Source organism: Tachysurus fulvidraco, chromosome 8 (assembly GCF_022655615.1).
Source record: "Tachysurus fulvidraco isolate hzauxx_2018 chromosome 8, HZAU_PFXX_2.0, whole genome shotgun sequence".
Classification (NCBI taxonomy): Eukaryota; Metazoa; Chordata; class Actinopteri; order Siluriformes; family Bagridae; genus Tachysurus; species Tachysurus fulvidraco.
In genome coordinates, this window is record NC_062525.1 from 16,999,987 (window position 1) to 17,022,675 (window position 22,689).

The 22,689-nt window shown below is 35.3% G+C and overlaps 3 protein-coding genes across 6 annotated transcripts; 2 read left to right on the plus strand and 1 right to left on the minus strand.

Annotated features, from left to right (window-relative positions):
• Window positions 1-1,546: 1,546 nt before the first annotated feature.
• On the minus strand, window positions 1,547-5,720 carry cd37 (CD37 molecule). Its single transcript, XM_027140351.2, has 9 exons — window positions 5,570-5,720; window positions 4,756-4,823; window positions 4,418-4,481; window positions 4,014-4,144; window positions 3,786-3,860; window positions 3,484-3,591; window positions 3,186-3,338; window positions 2,765-2,848; window positions 1,547-2,055 (listed from the first exon to the last, which is right to left on the minus strand). Exons 2-9 carry the CDS (start codon window positions 4,819-4,821, stop codon window positions 2,002-2,004), a joined length of 735 nt encoding a protein of 244 aa, XP_026996152.2. The 5' UTR covers window positions 4,822-4,823; window positions 5,570-5,720; the 3' UTR covers window positions 1,547-2,001.
• Window positions 5,721-9,617: 3,897 nt separating this feature from the next.
• On the plus strand, window positions 9,618-14,037 carry gall (galanin-like). 4 transcript variants are annotated; one of them, XR_007143725.1, is made up of 7 exons: window positions 9,618-9,981; window positions 10,463-10,546; window positions 10,661-10,715; window positions 10,795-10,920; window positions 11,095-11,148; window positions 11,257-12,292; window positions 13,188-14,037. XR_007143725.1 is itself a non-coding variant. In XM_027140661.2 (6 exons), the coding sequence occupies exons 2-6, from the start codon at window positions 10,463-10,465 to the stop codon at window positions 11,313-11,315; spliced, it is 378 nt and encodes a 125-aa protein (XP_026996462.1). In that variant the 5' UTR covers window positions 9,618-9,981; the 3' UTR covers window positions 11,316-14,037. The 4 variants fall into 4 exon arrangements, 2 of the variants coding, with proteins under 2 accessions (XP_026996462.1, XP_026996463.1); XR_007143724.1 differs by having other exon boundaries at window positions 11,257-12,159; window positions 12,254-14,037; XM_027140661.2 differs by having other exon boundaries at window positions 11,257-14,037.
• Window positions 14,038-16,379: 2,342 nt separating this feature from the next.
• Window positions 16,380-21,745, plus strand: valopb (vertebrate ancient long opsin b). The gene is made up of 6 exons (XM_047817639.1): window positions 16,380-16,500; window positions 16,667-17,048; window positions 17,749-17,959; window positions 18,625-18,742; window positions 18,848-19,087; window positions 21,087-21,745. The coding sequence occupies exons 2-6, from the start codon at window positions 16,667-16,669 to the stop codon at window positions 21,348-21,350; spliced, it is 1,215 nt and encodes a 404-aa protein (XP_047673595.1). The 5' UTR covers window positions 16,380-16,500; the 3' UTR covers window positions 21,351-21,745.
• The last annotated feature ends 944 nt before the right edge of the window (window positions 21,746-22,689 follow it).

Consider the following 22,689-nt stretch of genomic DNA (forward strand, 5'->3'; position numbering starts at 1 on the left):
AGGTGTGTAATTTACAGTCATTTACCATGCTCTAAATTCTAAATTCTAATTTCTTTCATCGTTAACTTATATCATGGATTATATTGCTATAAAAAAATTACTGGAATGATTTACTGAATTTATCATAATTGAGCATATTGATTCTGAGGCAAAACCGAGTCAGTTGCAGAAGTCTGTATCGCAACATTCTTTCTCCACCATATAAGGCACTGTCTCCTCACATTCCTGGGTACTGGCACATCTACGTACTTCACCATCTAGAACAAGTTAAAACAATGCGACTTAAGTAACATTGATTAATAAAAATGAAAAGACAAAGACTGTAAGTTAGACTTTCTTAATAGTATAAGTATGAAAAAAATTCAAATATTAAGATATTTCATTTATTGTATTAAACCTACATGCTGGTTCATGCATTATGAGCCTGATGCACTGTGTGAGACCCATGCTGCACTCTGTCTCCTCCATTTGGTCACAGACAGGATGGTTCTTCTCAATACTCTGGCATGAGTTACACATCAGGCCCTGAGCAACTGACATAATCAGAATGTTGAATATTTCCTTTAAATAAACTGTTTCAAATTCAAGTGATCTATAAATAAATACAGACTTTATTTATCCATGGTTTATATTTTAGTTATTAACTAAAAAATTAGGCATAAAGATGATTAAAATCGATAGACTCACCAGAAAGAACAGCAGCAAAAACAATCAGGACTGAAACTTGAGGTGCCATTATTCAGTTGTAAAAATGACTGAGTAAATTGGTGAATGCTGACCAAAGATATAAATCGTTATAATTATTCAGTAATTTATCAACAAAATTTCAAAGGTATAAATATAAGCATGTTTGAAATATTTAAATATATTGTCTGAATGTGAAAAATGAAGAAAGCTTACGCTAACTAACAGTATTCGGTCTAGTTTGTCCAGGAAAAAGACTTTTTTTTTCTACCGCACCTGTATATATATACAACATCTGATAACTGATGAGCTAAGAACATCTCCCACATGGATCTACCCACAAGTATCACATATCCTCTGTATCCTTCCCAAGTTTCAGGTAATACTCCTGATTAAAAATGCACTTTAGAAATCAAGCAGAAATTTCTGAATCAGGAAATAAAATGTTTTTTTTTGTATAAGCTATTTTAAAAATTATGTTTTAATTTATAATTAAATCAAAGTTCAAACTTATCAAAGTTCATATATTTAATAAAAGATTCTCCAGTTAGCTGCATAACTCAAATATCTAATGTTAATCTATGCTAACATTTTAAAATACATAATGTATTAAATATTTTGTATTATTTAATAAAAATGGTCAACAAAATAATCACGAATAAGTATTAAAATGAATAGAACTCTCCACCATCTTACAGGATTTAGGTCATTCATTGTGTAGTCGGGACAATAGTTGCTCATTATGTTGTTAAAACACAAAAAGGTGCTTCTATTTTTCCTTCATAGTGGAAGACAGGAAGATTATATGCAACAGATACTTTAAAATCTTCAGGCATAAAAAAAGGGCTGGGTCAAATACAGGAACATTTCAAACAATTTTCTTTAATTTTCTTCAATTTTCTGTAAATACTGTAAAGTTCTTAGAAAAAGATGCAGGTTTTATTAATATAAATAACATGCCACTTTGATTTGAATTTATTATTAATCAACATCACAATTCTATTTATTTTTATTTTTCTTCTTCTTATACATATATTTATTTGTTTTTCCTCTCTCTCTTCTGTTTCTATACTTCTGTAAAGCTGCTTTGAGACAATAGGAATTGTTAAAATAGTTATACAAATAAACTGAATTTGAAAATTTACATATATAAGAATCACAGGAAAATAATGTACAGACACAAGTAATGATTTTGGGTTATAAAATGAACTACCACTGCTTCTATTTACAGAAAACAATACTGCTGGAAAAAAGAAGAACTTTATGTAAGAATACGTAATACAGAAAACTGGTAGCTGATGTTCTTCCTGAGTACCACTAATCCATGGAAGCCCAGTTATACAGATACATCGAAAGGATGGTACCACATATCTGTTGAGACAAAGGTAAATAGATGATGTTAGACCAGTACTGTCAATAGGTCCTGATTAAAACCACAGACACAGAATTCCACAGAATATTACACAATGCACTACACAGCCAACATGCAGAGTACCTTGCCAATACTCCACATTGAAATCGCTGTTAGGATTTGGGAGATACAGTAATGTTAATCAGTGAAGACATGAAAACATACAAATATATTTATTTAATTGAGCTCCTCACACACACACACACACACACACACACACACACACACACACACACACACACACACACACACACACACACACACATATCATCCACTGTGATATTACTGCATTAGTCTGAATAACACAGCACCACATAACAACACTACATTCACTCTGAGACCTGGAAAGTTGACCATTGCTGCCATATGAGTTTCTGGGGCGGCAACATCGATAGGTGCGAGTAAGACAACAGAATGTGATTATACAGACCCACTGGAGACACTACAACACAAAGTGCATGTGAAATTGCAAATACTGTAAATAATAACAAAAAAAAACCTGTGCATTCATTCAGTCATGCATTCCATCCATGCAAAAGTGCTGTATGCTTGGTGGAACTATAGTAACTTCAGTATCTTGCTACATATTGAGCATCTGGAGAGAGGCAAGGCTTTGTTAGAATGCCTAGTTTAAAAATAAAGTCACTTCCCGTTTGGTAGTTAACTCACCTCCACAACAGCTAGAGCAAGTACGACTCCAAATATGATCATAATATGCGTGTCAAGCCAGTCTTTAAAAATGTGTTTGCAGGTCTAATGAGATTGGGAAAAAAAAATCACATTCATAAGGGCAACTTACTAAAGCATCTTATTTAGACTTACATATAGACAGTAATTGATAGTACTACTACTTTTTATAAGTTAACATGCTAACATGACTAGCACAACAAAGAAAGTTTAGTGCTGACCTTTTAAAAGTAACATTCTCAGTTGAAGCACATCACTAAAACAGCCACTAAGCAATTGTATTTGCTATCATTAAGTATCACTCTTTCATTTCAAAAGATTTACATTTCTGGATTAAAACCTTACCTAGCATTTTTTTAACAATCACAGAAAAGCAGGTTAACTGTTTAACACTATGTCATACCTGTTCATACACCAGACATGTGTAATTTGAGAATGGTTCACAGGGGCAGCTGTTCACGTTTTCATAAGTGACATTAACTGTGGCATTTATATAGTAACACGTGCAGGGGAGTACATTCCAGTCATCTTTACCAGTCCAGCCACAGCAGTGGGCCTTAGAAAAAAAGACAAATAGTTTGGGTCTTGAATATATGCAACTGAACTACTTAAGAGACATGAGATACTTACAATCATGAACAGATTTATAATAGTGGTTGTTGGATGCTATGTTGTGGGTGACATTTCAACTTAGGCCTTACCTTCCTTTGAATGAAATCTAGAGAATCTTTGAAAGGCTGCCGACTTGAATCATTCTTATTAAATGACTGCATAAAGTCAACAACATGAAGCTGCAGAGTACTCTCAAACTAATGTGAGAAAAGAAGAAAAAATGGATTAACGTTTGGTTATTTAAAGCATATACCTTGCATGTGTATTACTTTATTAAAGGAAGTAAATACATCAGCTATGTAGACATCCCTTCACCCCAGTTCTCTTAAACAGTCAAAGAAACAAGTGACAGGATGTCACAGGGTGTGCGCTCTCTTCATGCTTGACTTACCACACCTCTTTGTGTGAAGAGCAGAACTGTGCCAATTATCTGAGCTGCAAGAAGCAAGTTGAGCAGGATAAAATACTGCAGAACAAAAGCCAGTTTAGTATTGAATTTCAGATTCAAACAAAGCAGATTAGCTCATTATTTTCATTGAAACTTGCATCAGTATTAATCTGCTAGTATGCGTACCTTGTATAACATTTTAAAACGATGAAACAGTGTTAATAAACTCACAGTTGCCAGCATGCATTTGGCCTCCTTCAGAGCACCGAGACTCCCAAAGAAGCCCAGTAACAAGGTGACAGAGCCACTAATGAACAGCAGATAGGAGAAGAGAGACAGAGGTAGGTAGCCGATAGCAGGAACTGTGAAAATGCAGATGACACCCAAGATACATTAATGCTAAGGATTAATCTTACTATAACATTACAGTCCAATAACAAAATCAAGGTTCTGTTTATTAATTGTTTTAGAGAATTCCAAAAACATATTTAAGGATTAAAATAATTATTTTTTGTAGTTTTTTTTGCTTGAAAGAAAAGGAAATAAAAAAGGAAAAGAGGGAAATGTGACTATCAAATGATCCCTTTATTACTTATTATTAGTGTTATCTGGAAACCTAGAATTTTAATACTCACTTAGAAAACTTGTCTCTGAAAATTTTATCCAGAGACCCAATCCCAAGAGGGACAAACCCAACAGCTATAAGGGAAGTAAAAATGATATACATGAAATGAGACACACTTACAGCCAGTTATCTTCTAATTATGTGTGAAATTACAGTTGAAACTATTTATTATTTAGAGTGTCAACAAATATTCAGCTTCAAAGGCAATTTTACACAGCCGATGAAGGACATTTTCATATAATACCCATATTTCTGGAAACTTTGTGTTGTATGCTATTCTACAATAAGTTATTATAGCTCTACATTTATTTCAATATTTTAAATAGTAATTATTCATATACGACTTACGAAAAAGATTAGATTGAAGAGAAACAGGAAGTACTTGGTGAGACTGAGGCAGAGCTCAGAGGCCATATCTGCAACGAAATGTTAACATGCGTCAGTAATAATACAATAGTTTGGATTGACGTGCTATTTCCCAAATCCAATTGGAAACAGTTATCAGTTATTATTTTCTGAACATGATTCAGGAAACCGCTTGTTTTAAAATGTATGTACAGAATGACTTGAAATAACAAGATGTCAGGTTCAGAGTTATGCTGATATGGTCTGGTGATTTTCTGAAATGCTCATCATTCATTTACATAAAATGTGTATGGTTATTTGGTTTCATGCTAGAGTAGTGTAAAACAACACACACCCGTGCTTGGCCTGAAAAGGACGAACAAAGGTAAAGTAAAATGCAGTGCCTGACAATCTCACATTACTCTGCCTAGGCGAAGAAAACAGAGCCTATCATCTTTCCCAGTAAACTATTTATACGGAGGGAACAAAGTGGGTAAATAAAAGCACCATGAATATGGCATGATAAACAGAAACACTGTAAACACTTTTATACAAAAAATAGATAATTTGAAAACTACAAATGATTAAATTCTCTCTCTCTCTCTCTCTCTCTCTCTCTCTCTCTCTCTCTCTCTCTCTCTCTCTCTCTCTCTCTCTCTCTCTCTCTTTTAGTGCCAACCAAAATCAACAGATAGTCAGCCTGATAAATAGGCAGATTATTAACGTTATCATATTCATACATTGATCCAGCTTTAGGACATTGAAAGATATAACTAGATACAGCACTTAAATTAGGTAATAAATAACTACAGCTTACCTCATCTATATATATTTTCCCAGTCAAAAGGATAACACTGTATCTGAGTGAAATATGACAACCTTGTATGAGACCATGTAGAAGATACTTTGCATATGATGCTGCATTGTAGAGAGACTTTGGTGTCCTGGGCTGCATGCAAAGCATCTGTGCTGTGACTGGTTTCTGAACACTCAGTTTCATAAATAAAACATAACCCTCTGGCATTTTCAAACCGAGAATGGAAAGCTAGAAGGTTGAGTTTACGTATGTGTACCATGTATACACTGTGGTACTTTTTGGTAACTAGGTTTATTACCTTTACCCAAGGTATGCTTATAGTTATTATAAAACACTACAGTGTTTTATAATAACTATCAGGACATTATATTCTATTGGCACTGAATATGTATTCAGCAAATAATTTTTTTTGTCATACATTATAGTGGTACACTATACACTATAGTTTATGTGGTATAAAATGTCTATCTGTGCAATATGGAGGGGTGTTGGGTTCAATGTAAACCTCTAGATGTGAATATTGAGATGATATAGCAGGTATTGTAATGCATTTAAGCTGTTAAATTCCAATAAGACGTGCAAGTGTGGGTGCTGGTGCCTGGATAACTGCACATAGAATTCGAGGAACAAATGCTTTTTTTTACAGCATTTGGCAGACACTCTTATCCAGAGTGACATACGTTTAACTCACTTATACTGTACAGGTGTTTTGCTATACACATGTTTATTTCCTTTTTGTGTATTGAAACAAAACACACACAAAACATAATAATTTCACACAAATTGGTCAATTAACTTAATTTTGGCAAAGTGAAGTCTTGCTTTTTTATGTCTCTGTGTCAGCAGTAGGGTCCTCCTGGGTCTCCTGCCATAGCATTTCATTTCATTCAAATGTCGACGGATAGTTCGCACTGACACTGATGCACCCTGAGCCTGCAGGACAGCTTGAATTTCTTTGGAACTTGTTTGGGGCTGCTCATGCACCATCCGGACTATCCTGTGTTGCAACCTTTTATCAAGTTTTCTCTTCTGTCCACGTCTAGGGAGATTATCTACAGTACCATGGGTTGCAAACTTCTTGATCATGTTGTGCACTGCTGACAAAGTAACATCTAGATCTCTGGAGATGGATTATAACCTTGAGATTTTTGATATTTTTTCACAATTTTGGTTCTCAAGTCCTCAGACAGTTCTCTTCTCCTCTTTCTGTTCTCCATGTTTAGTGTGGCACACACAGACACACAATGCAAAGACTGAGTCAACTTCAGGTGGGATTTTTATATTGCCCACACCTGTTACTTGCCCCAGGTGAGTTTAAAGGAGCATCAAATGCTTGAAACAAACTTATTTATCCACAATTTGGAAAGAGTGCCAATAATTTTGTCCGGCCTATTTTTTGGAGTTTTGTGTGAAATTATGTCAAATTTGCTTTTTCCTTTTTTTTCCTTTTTTTTTTGTGTGTGTGTTGTTTCAATACACACAAAGGAAATAAACATGTGAATAGAAAATGTGTAATTGCAATAGTAATACATTTTCTGGAAAGATTTTAGGGGTGGCAACAATTTTGGCCATGACTGTATCAGCGGACACTGGCAGTACTGTGTTCTCCCTTTTGGCCTTCCAACATCTGTTGGACATTGTCCTGCAGCCCCATAGTTGGTACACCACCGCCTTTATCAACCAAGTGATCATCCACTCATCTATGTGGTCTGAACACCTATTCCACCTAAGGGAGGTCTTGGGAGCACTCTGTAATGCCGAACTGATGGCCAATCCTTGCAAATGCCACCCGGCGGCTTTCAGAAGCACAGCACCTGGGGTATCCAAAAGCTCCAGGAGAAGAAGATTTAGGCAGTAAGGGAGTACCCCTATAGTACATGCTTTTCTGGGCTTGGCCGGATATTATCGCCTTTTTGTTCCTAACTTCCCCTCTATAGCCTCCTCTCTTTCAGTCTTGACTAGTAAAGGCCAACTGGTCCAGGTGCGGTGGCCTGATGTTACTTCAGCCACCTCGTCCTGAGAAATCTGGATTTCAGCCTCCCCTTCATCGTTTAAGGGGAGAGACCCGGTCCTGTTGATCTCTCAGAAACTGACCCCCGTCGAGAACTACAGCACATTGGAATGAGAAGCGCTGGTGATTAAGTGGGCCATCGAGGAACGAAAGTACTACCTTGTGCCACTCCAATTCTCTCCAAGATTTCTTGTTCCAGTCCAAGCACAGAGGCGGGTCCTAACAACGACTCCCATGGTTCTAAAGAAACAGCGGCACTTCAGCACCATAAGATGTGCCGCTGCGTGTAGCTGTGAGGCGGAGCTGCAAAAAGCGCGCCAAAACCAGAGGAGCCAATTGGGAGTGACTTCTAACTCTTCACCCTCCGGGTGTAGGCAAGCTAGAGGAGGTAATAGTGTTTAAACTCTGTCCCTCTGTTTACCCCAGATAAGCCGGACTGAACACACTATGCCTCTCCAGCATGCCAGGCAACGCTGCTCCTGGGTTGACGCACCGCTCCAGCACCAGCACTCATCAGATTCACCACGTTCCAGCTGCACTTCCTTCACTATGCATTTATTAAATAAAAGTACTTGATTTTGCTATATCTTGACTTCGTGCCATGTCTCTGTGCCCCGCCTCAGTCGCTACTATATATATATGTTAAAATAAAATAAATTAACTATAAATATATATAAAACTTCCATACTTCCTCTCCCCTTTCCATACTTGTAAAAGTTAGTAGGAGACACACTGTTTTTTCTTACATCAGTCCTAAATTCAGTGTTCCTAACTGCTATGTAGATACATAAATGTATGAAATATTTATTTTTAATATCTTAATAATATTATTTAAAATCTTAATCATTTACTTTCATAATATCATTATTATTTGAACACAAGAATTGAGTACAGATTGTATGTATTGAAAAAACGTCATCAGATGTCACCAAATATCAGAGGCACATAATGTGGAAAATTATAGTCAGTCATCAAACATTAATATCAGACTTGATCAAACATCATCTTTTGACTGTGTGGGAAAACGTCACTTGTTTTACACTATGCACATATGATTTATAATGATTGTTTCGATTTGGATGTTTTAGAGCTTTACTCATGCAACCATTTTTACACACGAGCACAACACTAACACGACAGCACCCATGTCACGATATAGTAAATGTCATGTATAGTAAATGAAACACTAAACACTAGACATTTATAGAGTGATCTATTTTCATTTAACTGCTCTTGATTTCAGTTTGTACCTGGAACATAATGATTAAGGAGGTGCAGAGATAATAATGTACTATGTGAATCACAGATATGCAGGGAAGTAAAAATGATGCCGTGTGAGCCCACAAAAGGTTAAAATCAAAGCTCCCATGAGGAGAGAGATGATGGAAAAGGCCGTATTGAAGGCCCTTTTACGGTACAACTGAAGCATTGTGTGGTACAATTAGTGGCCTGTAATTAGACAGATTGTTCAAGGGCCCCTTTGCTAATGGATTGTAGGGGCAGTAGGTGCGGCAATTATATCTGGGGCAAGGTACAGCCATTACACCGAAGGACAGCATCATGGAATGAAATGGATTTTAGTTGTGCTGTATGGGAACAGCATTAGTGTATCAGGTTGTGATGGGATGCTCAGTGGTGTCTAACTGTTACAGTGAACACTCTTAAGCTTACAAAATATTATTAAACCTTGCTTTATTTAGTTGCTCTACTGTGGATACTGTGTACATAGTTGCACACTGTGCTGTAGTGTGGATTTTATCAATACTTTTATCAAACTATCTGTTCATCAATCTATCCAAGCATCAGAATAAATACAATAAACAAATTTCAATAAACATCAAAAATATTTACAATTGTTGTTTTTTTCAAGCCCTTTAAGCTTTACAGTAATATAAATGTGAGCTATTTCATTCTTTGTGTATTTGTATGGAGTTATTATGCTCTCTCTCTCTCTCTCTCTCTCTCTCTCTCTCTCTCTCTCTCTCTCTCTCTCTCTCTCTCTCTCTCTCTCTCTCTCTCTCTCTCTCTCTCTCACACACACACTGTTCCACTATTTACTCTCCCTTTCCATGCGTGTGAAATTAATTTCGTCACATCACTCCCCCTCCACCCTCATGTTCCGTTCTCTGTAATTACACCACCAATTACGTTAAACGAGATCCATACTAATAGATTTTCATTATGGTAATGTGGTACATGTCCCAGGGTATATAAAAGGCAGACGTTCACTACCCCAGACAATCACTTCACAAGTACATTTACTCATTTACTACCAAGATCCACCTGTCCTGATATAAATTACACACATAACTAAAAGTGAGATCCTCTCCCACTTGTCTTGCAACAAGGATTTTAACTCTGATATTTTTATTTGATTGGAAGTAGAGATCACTTTAAAAAGGTAAGCATGACTTTATTTTAATGATATATTATTACAAATAATAGATTTTATTGATGATTGTCACATTTTATTCAATATGGGGTTTACCTTTTTCTTTTGATTTAGCTGCTTAAAGATTATTAATAATTCTGTTTAAGTTAATATACACTAAGCAAAAGATGAAAATAATCTTATGTTTACATTGTAAACTGTACGATGTAAATTCTAGTGCTGTTATTTTTTGGCACTTTTCTGTTCTAACAAACATCCTAAACTGAGAATAAATCTTAATACATCTTCATTAATGGAATCTTGTATAGAAACTTTATACTGATGATTTACCGATGTGTATGTATTTATCTGACATCCTGTTCAGCATGGGATACATATAAACATATATGGCATTTATATATTTCAATATTTCTGTTTTTTAAAAAAAATAGAAAATAGTTTGAAAATAAGTTTCTAACACAGTGACAAAATGCTGTATTTCTTTCTGCAGATGCAGATGAGCTATATTCTGCTTTGTGTCTCTTTGTGTATCCTGTCCTCTCAACTGTCACGGACCCATGGGATGACCCTTAGGGTACATTTATAACTCCAACTATTTTAATTAATAACCTTTAGTGTAAACTACTTTTTCTTCAAACACAAAGTTATAGATCATTATACATCTATATATATATCTACACATTTTCAGGGTTTAGAGAAAAGAGGATGGACACTGAATAGTGCTGGATATCTACTTGGACCATGTAAGTGATGTACACACTGTACTGCAGAAGGATTTTTTTGTATTTACATGAATGCATTGGTTATTACTTTGTTAATTAGCACTTGATTCGCCTAAATCACCACATCCAGATGCACACAGAACTCTTACTGTACGACATGGAGGCAGTGTTGGCAAGAGGGACAGCACAGAGAACTTCATCCTGCCAACACATCAGCCTTCATATAGTGAGAACCTGTCCTTAATGTACATTTATCTGAACTCACACAAATACAGATTATATTATGAGCAGTATGAACATTTATCTTTTAGGTAAAAAAAAAACAAACAAAAAAAAAACCTTAGCATTGAAGTGTTATATTTGCCAATAATTGCATCGTTGTCTTTTGAATCTGCTACAGATGAGCCATATCTCCAAGCCCTCATGGATTTTTTTATGTATCTGCGCATGAAAGGTCGGCCTGCTTGCTTAAACATTTTGTCTTGAAGCATACACTTTCGATCTCACTTCTTCCTCTGTGTTTTGTTTATCTTTTCTTGACCGTCCTGCCTCTCCGTTTCAGACGATGAAAGCACAGAAGACTTGATCAGCTCTACGTTTACTGATGACATGACACGATAGAAGAAATGGCTTTCATTAACCTTTTGCACTGAGCCAACATTTTGCTCCTTATATACATTTGAATTCCCAATTTAAACGATAGTCTTTTGTATAACTCTCATTAAATGCAAACAAAGCTCTTGAACTCTCTTACTCCTTCTTTATCGATGCTACTCTAACAATAACCATAGTAACAGTAGTAGTTGTATCAGTTATGTGTTAGTTATTGACTTTCCCATATAAATGTCCATATCCATGAGAACAACTTTTTTACTAAATGCGATCAGTCTATCTGCATAGAAGATGTCAACCGTTGAATGACGAGTGGCAAGGCAAAGATCTTTTTTTGTATAAGCAAGCTTTAGGATCTTAGTCTGCTCAGATTTAAAGCTACAGAAGACTGCTATGTTCTACATCAACAAACAATGAAATATAAAACTACCATCATATTGATATGATATATGATATAAACATTAGCATGAAATATTGGAACCTGTTTGAATAACATAAAACCTGTCTGAAATAAATAGAATTGGAAGGAATGTGTCCTTCCTTACAAAACCAAGAAATGTGTCTTGATTAAACGTATTAATCTGTATTAAATCCATAAAATGATCTTCACTTCTGAGTATTTCATCTGGAGTGATACACGCTTTGGATTATGATGAGATGTCTTACGATTTGCTTGAAAATCTGTTTTTATTTTAAAGGGGAACAGAGTATGCGTGCATGACTAACAAAGCATAACATCATGGTTTAGAGCTGAATGCAATGATCAAATTAGCAAATGCATTTTAAGTTTCATGCCACAACCGAGACTAAATACTTGAGAACCAGTGTTCTAGTTAAAATTAATTATAAAATGGTAATGTAACTGTAAATACCATGTAAACCTGATCTGCACATTTGTCTCCATACTTGATTAATTCTAATTGTAATTGATCTAATTGTTCTTTTAGATTGTATGCTTCCTTTTTAATCTTTGAGTCAGCTGTCCAGTAAGTGTACATATGTATAACATTTTTACTTCTTCCTGTAATTTTATACTATAAAATGCATACTCATGTTAATCTTTTTGGGAATTTGACCAAAGAACACATCTGTATGTTTTTAATTTACATTTATGGTTTATATTTACAAAATGCTTGTGCATTAGCATATAAATAACTGGGCTCTTGATTATGTTTGCTCTCCCTATTTAGGTTTGGGATTATTTAATCCTCTGTTCTTTTAACTATTACAAGTGTATATAATTGTGTAATGGATTAGAGTGACTACATTTGTTGTCATTTCTTCATAAAAATTATTACACTTATTTCTGTCACCAGTCCTCACTGGCCTTAGGTTATTATTTCCATATAACAGTTTATTTATTTGTTTGTTTGTTTGTTTGTTTTAAAGGCTGTTATGGCTCTGGATGACTAAGTAAATATAATCAACAAACATCGGCATTAGATAATAGAATAAACTAAACTCTGCTGTGATCAAGCAGAACTGAAACTTGAGAACTCTGAGCTCTGTGGAGGTGCAGAGACACATTAAGCCACTTGGTGGCAGTATGTCACCATTGTCTCACCAGGCTAAAAAACCAAAACAATAAAATGTGTTATTTTTGGTGTATATGATATGATGGACATTGTGTGAAATGAAATGTATTGAGTTTGATTTCCTTTGTAAAATAGACTGCACAGGTTTTGGGTCTGGAAAAGATTTATGGGATTTAACACAGCAAATTTCCTTACATTTAAAAGTCCCTCCATAAACCACTTGTAATAACAGTTAAGAAAAATCACACTACACTATTTTGTATAAAAGCATTTATATGAAATGAAGACCTTAAAGATAAGTTTTACAAACAATCCACATGTTCTCTGCTGCCATCTACTTATACAGGAGGGAGATCTATAAGAATTCAAGGTTCTCTGTAGCCAGATGTTCACTCTAAGATGGATGGAGTTCATTCGCACAGATCTGCATATATCAACTATAGATACAGCCTTGGATGAAGAAAAATAGTATCAGTCAAACAGAAGCAAAACTGCCTAAACATCAGTTTACTTGCCAGCATACCAGCTTTTTATTCATAGTATGCATGTGCGCAGGTTTGTAACTTGTAACTTTCTGCATTGAATTTTCAGTGACAAACACGGTGGTAGTAAATGAGTGTGAAATTAAACTATAGATCATTATGTTTGTATTTCTAAATGCATGTTTTTGTAGCTCATCTTTCAAATTTTATTTTATGTAATAAAATATGCTGTTTAGTTAATATCTGTAGCCTGCTGTATGTTCTGGGCTCTTGGATTATGTTTTGTACTATTGACAAAATATATATTTTTTACCCTGTTTATATTTATTGAAGCAAGAAAACGCATGGACAGCTTAAAACATACATTAATTGTCTGTATTGATATGACTCAATAGATATTGTTCTTCCAAACAAGGAACTTATTTTATCTGACATTGCCTCACTGTATTAGCAACAGATTTAATGGTAAATGATAATTAAATACATTTTTACTTGCTACACAGATAAATAAAGACACTGTCGTGAATCTGCACCATGTTCCAAACCAACCAGGATAAAAAAAATTACTTCTAAAGCTAGGCTTCTCTTCTGCCATCATTCTATCAATAATACTAGTGAAGGTGTTCATTGTTCATTGATGTATTTGTTAATCTCATGTCCCTGTTTTAAATGAGTTATACCACTTTGAAATCAAATAAATAATCTATTCTGCAATATTTTTTGTCCATTGATTCAAGGTTTCTGCTATTATCCGTGTGTCTTTAAATCAGATTGGCAGAGGGTTGCCAGATAATTTATGACATATCCATGACATCTGGTGAAGCTCACACCACTGTCAATGGGCTATTGGTTATTCAGCATGAACGAGCAAACACTGCTGTGGCCTTTAGGAGTGAGACTGCGATGAGAAATAAAGGCTTTAGGCACAAGTAGGCAGATGGAATGGGGCAGATGCTGACCTTGTGAGGATGGCTGCCCAATACCTAGTGTGATCTGCCTCCATCAAATGATCAAGAAGCTTCCAGCAAAACAGCTGAGCTCATCACATTTTGTGCCATAAGGAGTTCAAATGCTAAGAAATTTTAATCTTTGGTTTATTTGCTAGGAGGAATGACATTTCTCACCTTTGTAGAAGGCATTTTCAAAGCTGAAGCCATTAAGGATTGTGTACAATCAGATGCTTTGGTGGAAAAGGTTGCCAGATGATCACTGTATATACACAGACTGAGCCTCCCTATTTGACTAAAGATCCTAGATAACTTAAAATATGTCATATATTGTATGTCGTAAAAGACACAATGAAAACTACAGTATTTAAGAAAGTGAATTATTTGGTCCTGAAACAGACATGCATTTTATTTCAGACTCTCCTCAGCACCACCATACATAAAACATATCTACATAGTTAATTCTCTTTACTCTTTAGTACTTTACTATGCCTTTCAGATTCCAGTGTAATGACTGTTTATCCATTTTTAGGATTTTTTAAACCTTGTCCATCCTGCTTTATTCTCTGATTTTGCATTTGGTCATTTGTTAGTCTAGTTGGAACTGATCTTTCCAACCTATGCTTATACGGCGACTTAGAGAGGGCCAGTCAGATGATATGCAACCTGTGACCCAAAGGTTGTTAGGTACGGTCTGGACTCTGATAAGAAGTCCTGGTGTAAATGAGAATTACTGCTCAGCAGGAGACAGCCCTTTTTAATGCCACAGCTACTAAGCATTTGAAAGAGTCTGCAAACATTTATATAAATGAGGGCCCTGGTTGACTGCTAAACATCAGATGGCTTTTTAACATGATATTTGATTAAAAAGCTGCAAACAAGCAAAATGAGACTCATCATCTAAAGCCACTAGCAGACAGACCAGAGAGAAATTTTTAAACGATCACAGATATAAAGACATATTCAGAAAAACTTATCCCAAAATACACACGCAGACAGATCAATAGATTGATCTTTACATGTAGATTTGTAAAACAACTTTAAACTTGACATCTTTCGTTTAAACACACTCGTTTCTTAAGAGAATATTATTCAAAACAAATTTGGTGCTTTGCTAATGGTTTAAGTCATTGGTTTGTCATGTCAAGTTGCAATTATCAGGAGTATATAATAAAGGCTGAAATTATATTCTATCGTCTCCATGTTTTGATCTTAAACATATACATTTGATAGAAAAAACAAAAGAACTGGCTTTGCTGTTAAAGTACTTTCATAGGAAACTGTAGACAGACAGACAGACAGACAGACAGACAGACAGACAGACAGACAGACAGACAGACAGACAGATAGATAGATAGATAGATAGATAGATAGATAGATAGATAGATAGATAGATAGATAGATAGATGGATAGATAGATAGATAGATAGATAGATAGATAGATAGATAGATAGATAGATAGATAGATAGATAGATAGATAGATAGATAGATATATAGATAGATAGATAGATAGATAGATAGATAGAATCATCTGTTTGTATTTACCTACTTAATTCATCCTCTGAAAGAACTCCAGTCTGGACTCTACTCAAATTAATTAAACTTGTGATCCTGATTAAAGGCAAAATAGATCCAAAGTCCCATTGGGAATCTACAGACCGTGGAATAAAGGGTAGCAGACAATGTTATATTTCTGCAAGATCTGGTTTAGGTTTATACTGCAGAAATATATATTTGTTATTTAGAACTAGAATTTCTACAAAATGATTGAGCAGTACAACATTATTACAGTAATCTAAAATAAGCATGAATTACAATTAGTACAAAATCCAGATCTTCACAGACATCTGCTGGCCTTCACACAGTGAAACTATTTAAAGATCTTTTAAATAATGTGAGGAAAAATCTAAATACATTTGAATGAATTGCATTTAATGATTTTACATTCATTTCAAATCAAAACACAGGTTATTGATGATTACAGATAAGCTTTAGCAGGCTGTTTCTCCCTCCTTTTAATTTTTTTCGGTGTAAAAAATATCATATAGGTTTTTAAGGTGATGATTTGGGGAAAACTAAACCCTTTATCACACAGCCTGGTGTGGAAATGGCTGCTCAGAGTCCCTATATAAAGACAGAGCAGGCGAACAGTGAGGAGGAGATGATGCTCTGAGCTCTGTCCTTCATTTACTTCTCTTTCTTACGGATCCTTGTAGTCTATAGACTTTGGTAGGCTCTTTTTCTTGTAAACGTTTCTATTTTAACAAATGAAGTGAACTAAAGTCAAATGTCCTGCGCAAAAGTGAGACACCTGTAGACTTCAGATGGAGTTTTTCAGGTTCCTGTCTGTCATTTGTGAACAATATATTGACATTTCTCTGTCTTCTTTGCACAGATGTCTACCCCTGTCGCCATCATGGACGCAGTGCCTTCCGTTAACGGCGGGTCAAACACCGACGCTCCAGATGTGGCGACGCCTCGGGATCCCTTCTCCGGTCCGCTCCAGTCGGTTGCGCCCTGGAACTACACGTTAATTTCGTGCATGATGTTTGCAGTGACTTCCCTCTCGTTGGCAGAAAACTCCACAGTTATGCTAGTAACCTATAAATTTAAACAGCTGAGACAGCCACTGAATTACATTATTGTCAACTTATCTGTGGCTGACTTCTGCTTGTCGCTGGTTGGAGGCACAATCAGTTTCCTGACCAACGCGCGAGGTTACTTCTTCCTGGGAAGGTGGGCGTGCGTCCTGGAGGGATTCGCTGTGACTTTTTTCGGTGAGTCTGAATTCCAGCGCTGTTTATGATGCCGAGAGAGCGTGTAGAAGTAGTTTAAGCACTTTTAGTAACTTTCTTAGAGGAAATATTTAAGATGTACAGCACACTGAATAAAGGTTGGCTTGAGTCGAAGATCTAACACTATTGAGTCTAATAAACGAACCTTTAATGAGTTTAAATTGTTTATAACAATGAGGTAAATTTACGCAAAGTGGAGTCAACTTACACACTCAAGTAGCTACTAAACTGGGCATTTTCTTTTCACTTTCTTCTCATCTATTGTACCTTAAAAGTGCAATTAGACCTTAAGTACAACATTTTCACCTTACACAAAAGATTAAGATTTCTACCAAAGAGGGTTTCCAGTTAAAAAGTTCCATGTAAATCACCTTTGACCATCCAAAGAACAATGACTATTAAGACTGTTGTCAACATGAAGTTATAAAGATTCTTCTCTTGGTCTTGTATGTGTCTTAATAATAACCCACGCCATAATAACTGTAACCTGGTCTCATGAAAACATTTAGAACAAATAAGAATGATATAGTTTATTTTTCTATTTATTCTATTAGAAAAGGCATTCAATCAAAACCTTACCATAAACTTTACTTTTTGCATAATTATGTAGTTTATATTAATGTCTTAAGGCTTCTTTTGCATATATGACTAGCAAAGATGTAACAAACTTTTTGCCTTGTAGGGATTGTGGCTCTCTGGTCTTTGGCAATCCTGGCATTTGAGCGTTTCTTTGTGATCTGTCGCCCTTTGGAAAATGTCCGTTTGGGAGTAAAACATGCAGCATTGGGTCTTCTGTTCGTCTGGACGTTCTCATTTATCTGTACTATTCCTCCAGTGTTTGGGTGGAACAGCTACACGGTTAGCAAGATTGGCACCACTTGTGAACCAAACTGGTAACTCTCCTCCTTCTATTCAATTTAAATTTATTTGTATTTCACTTTTAACAATGGACACTGTCTCAAAGCTGCTTTATAGAAATCTCAAAATCTAGATGAAAAATGTCAAAGTTTAAAATTAAATTCATATTTGATTTTATTCCTTCTATTAATGTCATGCGTTCTATTAGGAGCATGAATGAAATTTGCAAACTGATTTTAACACTCTCACACTAACAAATGTTACAGGCTGAAAAATTGAGAAATGAAAATAGTATTGTCTAATCTGAGTAAAACAAAGTTGTTTCTGTAATTCTTTATAATCGTGCCACATAAAACAAACCTATTTTTCATAAAGCTCAAAGCTTCATTGAATGTTTTTTTATTTATCAGTTAAAGAAAATAACTCTAAGTGCCTTTAACTAACAATAAATTCAAATCATTTAAAATATTTGAAAGCTGTTAACACTATTTTGATTTATAATGATGAAGGTCAGGTTTCAGGTTGCTGTTTGTCACACTATTTCTCGGAAGAAATAATTCTCAGAAATGGAAGGAAGTAAGCTATAACTTCCACTGAACCATACTGGCATGGCTCAGTATCTGGTACCTGTGTACAGTTAATTGTGAAATGTTATATCAGAAGAGAAATTGAGTTCTGAGTTTATGTTTTCATCATTAAGGTACTCAAGAGACTTCAATGACCATACTTACATAATCACCTTCTTTGTCACCTGCTTTATCCTTCCACTTGGAGTAATCATTGTCTCCTATGGCAAACTCATGCAGAAACTCAGAAAGGTGGGTGTTTTGGTTGTTCTAGGACACTAATACATTTTTACAGATTTATTTATACCCCACTTCAAGTGTACACCCATAAAAATAATAATATATATGCTCTTCCAGGTATCCAACGCTCATGGAAAACTAGGGAACGCTCGGAAACCAGATCAAGCTGTGGCACGGATGGTCATCGTAATGATAATTGCCTATATGGTAGCCTGGACACCTTATGCAGCGTTCTCTATCATTGTCACTGCCTATCCAACCATTAGTATTGACCCTCGCCTTGCAGCAGCACCAGCCTTCTTCGCAAAGACTGCAGCTGTGTACAATCCGGTCATTTATGTGTTCATGAACAAGAAGGTATGCCTTCACTGTTGGCTATTGCCATGTACTTCTGTTGACTCACAGTTCATGCTTATGTGCACATAATGAGTGTGAGTAAAAAGTCTAATGTTTAAGTTTTATCAATAAATGGGAAGCATAAAGCAGATGTGGGTGATTATGTGAAGCAGGACCCTAAATGAATTACAGATTTATTTATTTATTTATAATCCGAATAAATAGACCAGTCTAAAATATTTAATTGCAGATAGGTTTACTATATTGATATTCTGTCTTTATTATAAGAACCTATATAGTATACATTTACTGTCTACTTTATAAGAAACACATGAACACCTGCACATTCACAAAGTTATCTGATTAATCAATTTACCAATTAATCGATTAATTGAATATTCATTTAATCAACGAATCATTGAATCAATGAATCAATGAATCAATGAATCAATTAATCAATTATTCAATGAATCAATTAATCAATGAATAAATAAATCAATCAATCATGTGGCAGCAGAACCGTGCATAAAAGCATGTAGATGCAGGTCAAAAGCTTCAGGAAATGCTCACCTCAAACTTTAACATGGGGAAAATTGCGATCTCTCTGACTTAATCTGTCCTCCCAAAGTGTAAATATCTAGTTTGACTGAGTCTGTATCTGAGATGTCAGGTTCTTGGCTGACAGGAGTGGAACCTGATGTCGTCTTTTGCTATTGTAACCCATCCACCTCAAAGTTCTTTGTTTTTTCCATGCTGAGATACCTTTCTGCCCACCACAGTGATTGTATGAGCTACTGAATCCTTCTTGGCAACTCACACTAATCTGGAAACTTCCCCTTTCTGTGTTTCCATGCACAGAACTAATATGAAAGGTTTCAAGTGGCAGTAAAGGTTGTAGTTTATGACTCCATTCATAATTACAGAGTGGCCTAGAATACAGTAAATGAAAATCCTCACAACAGACTTCTCCACACTAGTCTTACTAAGCATGCAACTAGGATCTAAGCCACAGATATCAGACTTTATCTTCATTCTGATGTTTGATGTGAACATGATTTGAAGCTCCTAAACTGTATCTGCATAATTTTATACATTGTACTGTTGCCATGATTAGCTGATTAGATAAATGCATGTTGTTTAATATATACGTATTGATGTTTCTTATAAAATAACTAGGAAATAGTCTTGGTGACAGTACTTGTTATTTAATAATGAAGACATTCACCCCTGATGAGGTGGTAAAATTATTACTGTTTAATCACAGTGTTTGACTCATACCTGTGGAATCAGGCTTGTGGCCAAAGGATTGTTATTGATTTCTTTTTAGCTGTCCGTTTCACCTATTACCAGTCAACTGAGAATTTTCAGTAGCTCAATCCAGTTACTAGGTTAAGATAATAATTCAACATTTTCTAAAATGCAGACCCATTGTTAGTAAGATGAAGGTAGTGAAGTCTCTGTGGTGATGGATTCTCATATAAATTTATTCTAGGCATGTTCAGCACCTACTGTAAAAGCTCTAACCTGAAAGCACTGAAATTGTACAAATGAATAAAGTCATTAGAAAATCTATAACCTTTAGCTCATTTGAAATTTTCATCTTTTTTTTTTTTTTTAAATATAAATATTATTTTGGTTAAATGATCTTTGGTCTGGACAAAGTGGGATCTAGACCCTCTATTGTGGTTGTAATCCATCTCTTAGAAACATATTCCAGGCTCATCTAAACGTGGGTTCTCTGCTTTCAAAGTTGTTTTACACATCATGATATAAATATTAGGAAATGAAAGCTAAAATTCTGATCTATGGTCTTATATTCATCTTTTAATCTCAAATGGAAGAATTGTCCTTGCTGTTCGAATACTTTCAAAGGGGAGTGTAGATAGAATGATCTCTAACTAATAGTTCATAAAGCACAAACTGTATACAACCTATTTCTAAGTTGTTTCCTAGCAAACAAGCCTCTTTGATGTGAAGATTCTTTGCTAATTCAGTCCTTGTGTCTTTTCTCATTTCTCAGTTCAGAAAGTGCCTGATTCAGATGTTTAAAGGCAATGGCACCAGCATCGATTCATCCCATATGAACCCTACCTCCGAAAAAGGGCCAGTCACACGAACAGAAAGTCACTTGGGAGAGATGTCCTCCATTGCTGCCCATGTGCCCATGACCATGTGCAACCTGGAGAAGACTGTTGAGGATGATGAAGAAGAAGAGCAGAACCAGAATGAAAATGGAGGCTCCATGAAACTTCCTCTATCGGAAAGCCGAGTGTGTCCTCTATAGAGCAGCTATGCCATAGTAAAATGACCTATAACCTATTGCCTATCAGCTCAAGCAGCTGGGAAAACAGCACAGCTGAGCCATGCATGTAGAGGATGAAGATGAGTCTACATTATATGTTGTGTTAATATCTACTGCTGCATCTCTTTTTGTGATGTGTACTTCTTAAGAATATCTAAGACTTTGTGCTCACTTGCCAGTCTCACATTGTATTTGTTGCAGATGTGTTGTTGTCCTGTGAAACTTGAATGTAAATGAACTTAATGTATGTTTTGTCACTTGTGTTGCCAGTAGTGTAATCACTTTTTCATGGCTCCTGATAACACTTATTGCTTAATTGTGACATTTAGTAAGTCATAGCATTTCTTCCAAAGATCACATGTACTTTAAAACTATAATCTAGTCATTGTTATATAATTTTAACAAACGATATGTTTCAAAATTTGTTTTAATGCTTGGTAAGATCATAATAAATATAACAAGAGTACCACATACTTCATTTAATTAATTTAAATAAAAATATACTTTATTTTTATGGTGATTTTGACAATGGACATTGTCAAAAAGCAGCTTTAAAAAAAATTTACATTCAAGAAATACATTCTAAATGATAAAGCTTTTCTGTCACATACAGCAGTTTCAGCAGCTCAGACCCATACACAGGATTAAAACCAGGTCCTTGTTTAATAACAGAAATTCATGCACAAAACAATACATGAAACATAACAATGGAAATGAGACATGGACACACAACACAACACAACCTGGCAGACCGAACAGCAGACAATGCCTCGACAGTGACTGACACGAAAGGGCAGGTATTAAAAACAGACAGGTAAACACAATCACATGACATTAAACAAGGACTACCAATCCCCTGCAGGCACCCCTCTGGTGGACTGGCAGTGAATTGTGCCCATAGTCCTTACACTTCCTCACATTAAAATGCAGTATGAAAGATAAAAAACATGATTATTTGATTCTTGTCCTTTATTTCTATAATGCAGCAAAAGGTATTTAATGAAACACATATGTTGAAACAAATAAGTATAATCCTATGGAAAACTATTTCTGTTTAAATCAATTCATTAGATTTAGAATAAATAGAGAATAAATATGGGTACAATTTGGAAACGTATATATTTGAAACTTAATGATTAGGAGTTGGATGAACCAGTTTAAGTTTCATGTTTGCCTAAAAGTGTTTAGTCTACAACACTCCAGTTATAGTGCCAACGGTTCAGGGTGATATATAAAAAATTATCTATGGTCTAACTTGTTTGTTTTTATAGAAATCTTTTCATAGCATTAAGTCAACATCAAAATGAATGGATCTGTGCTT

Coding starts and splice junctions, on each gene's coding strand:
- valopb (XM_047817639.1), top strand. CDS start 16,667: ATGTCTACCCCTGTCGCCATCATGGACGCAGTGCCTTCCGTTAACGGC. Junction 17,049..17,748: donor ATTCGCTGTGACTTTTTTCG/GTGAGTCTGAAT, acceptor TTTGCCTTGTAG/GGATTGTGGCTCTCTGGTCT. Junction 19,088..21,086: donor ATGTGTTCATGAACAAGAAG/GTATGCCTTCAC, acceptor CTCATTTCTCAG/TTCAGAAAGTGCCTGATTCA.
- cd37 (XM_027140351.2), bottom strand. CDS start 4,821: ATGGCCTCTGAGCTCTGCCTCAGTCTCACCAAGTACTTCCTGTTTCTC. Junction 4,482..4,755: donor TCTTCAATCTAATCTTTTTC/GTAAGTCGTATA, acceptor CTTCCCTTATAG/CTGTTGGGTTTGTCCCTCTT. Junction 4,145..4,417: donor TTCAGAGACAAGTTTTCTAA/GTGAGTATTAAA, acceptor GCATTTTCACAG/TTCCTGCTATCGGCTACCTA.
- gall (XM_027140661.2), top strand. CDS start 10,463: ATGCAGATGAGCTATATTCTGCTTTGTGTCTCTTTGTGTATCCTGTCC. Junction 10,547..10,660: donor CCCATGGGATGACCCTTAGG/GTACATTTATAA, acceptor ACACATTTTCAG/GGTTTAGAGAAAAGAGGATG. Junction 11,149..11,256: donor TATGTATCTGCGCATGAAAG/GTCGGCCTGCTT, acceptor TCTCCGTTTCAG/ACGATGAAAGCACAGAAGAC.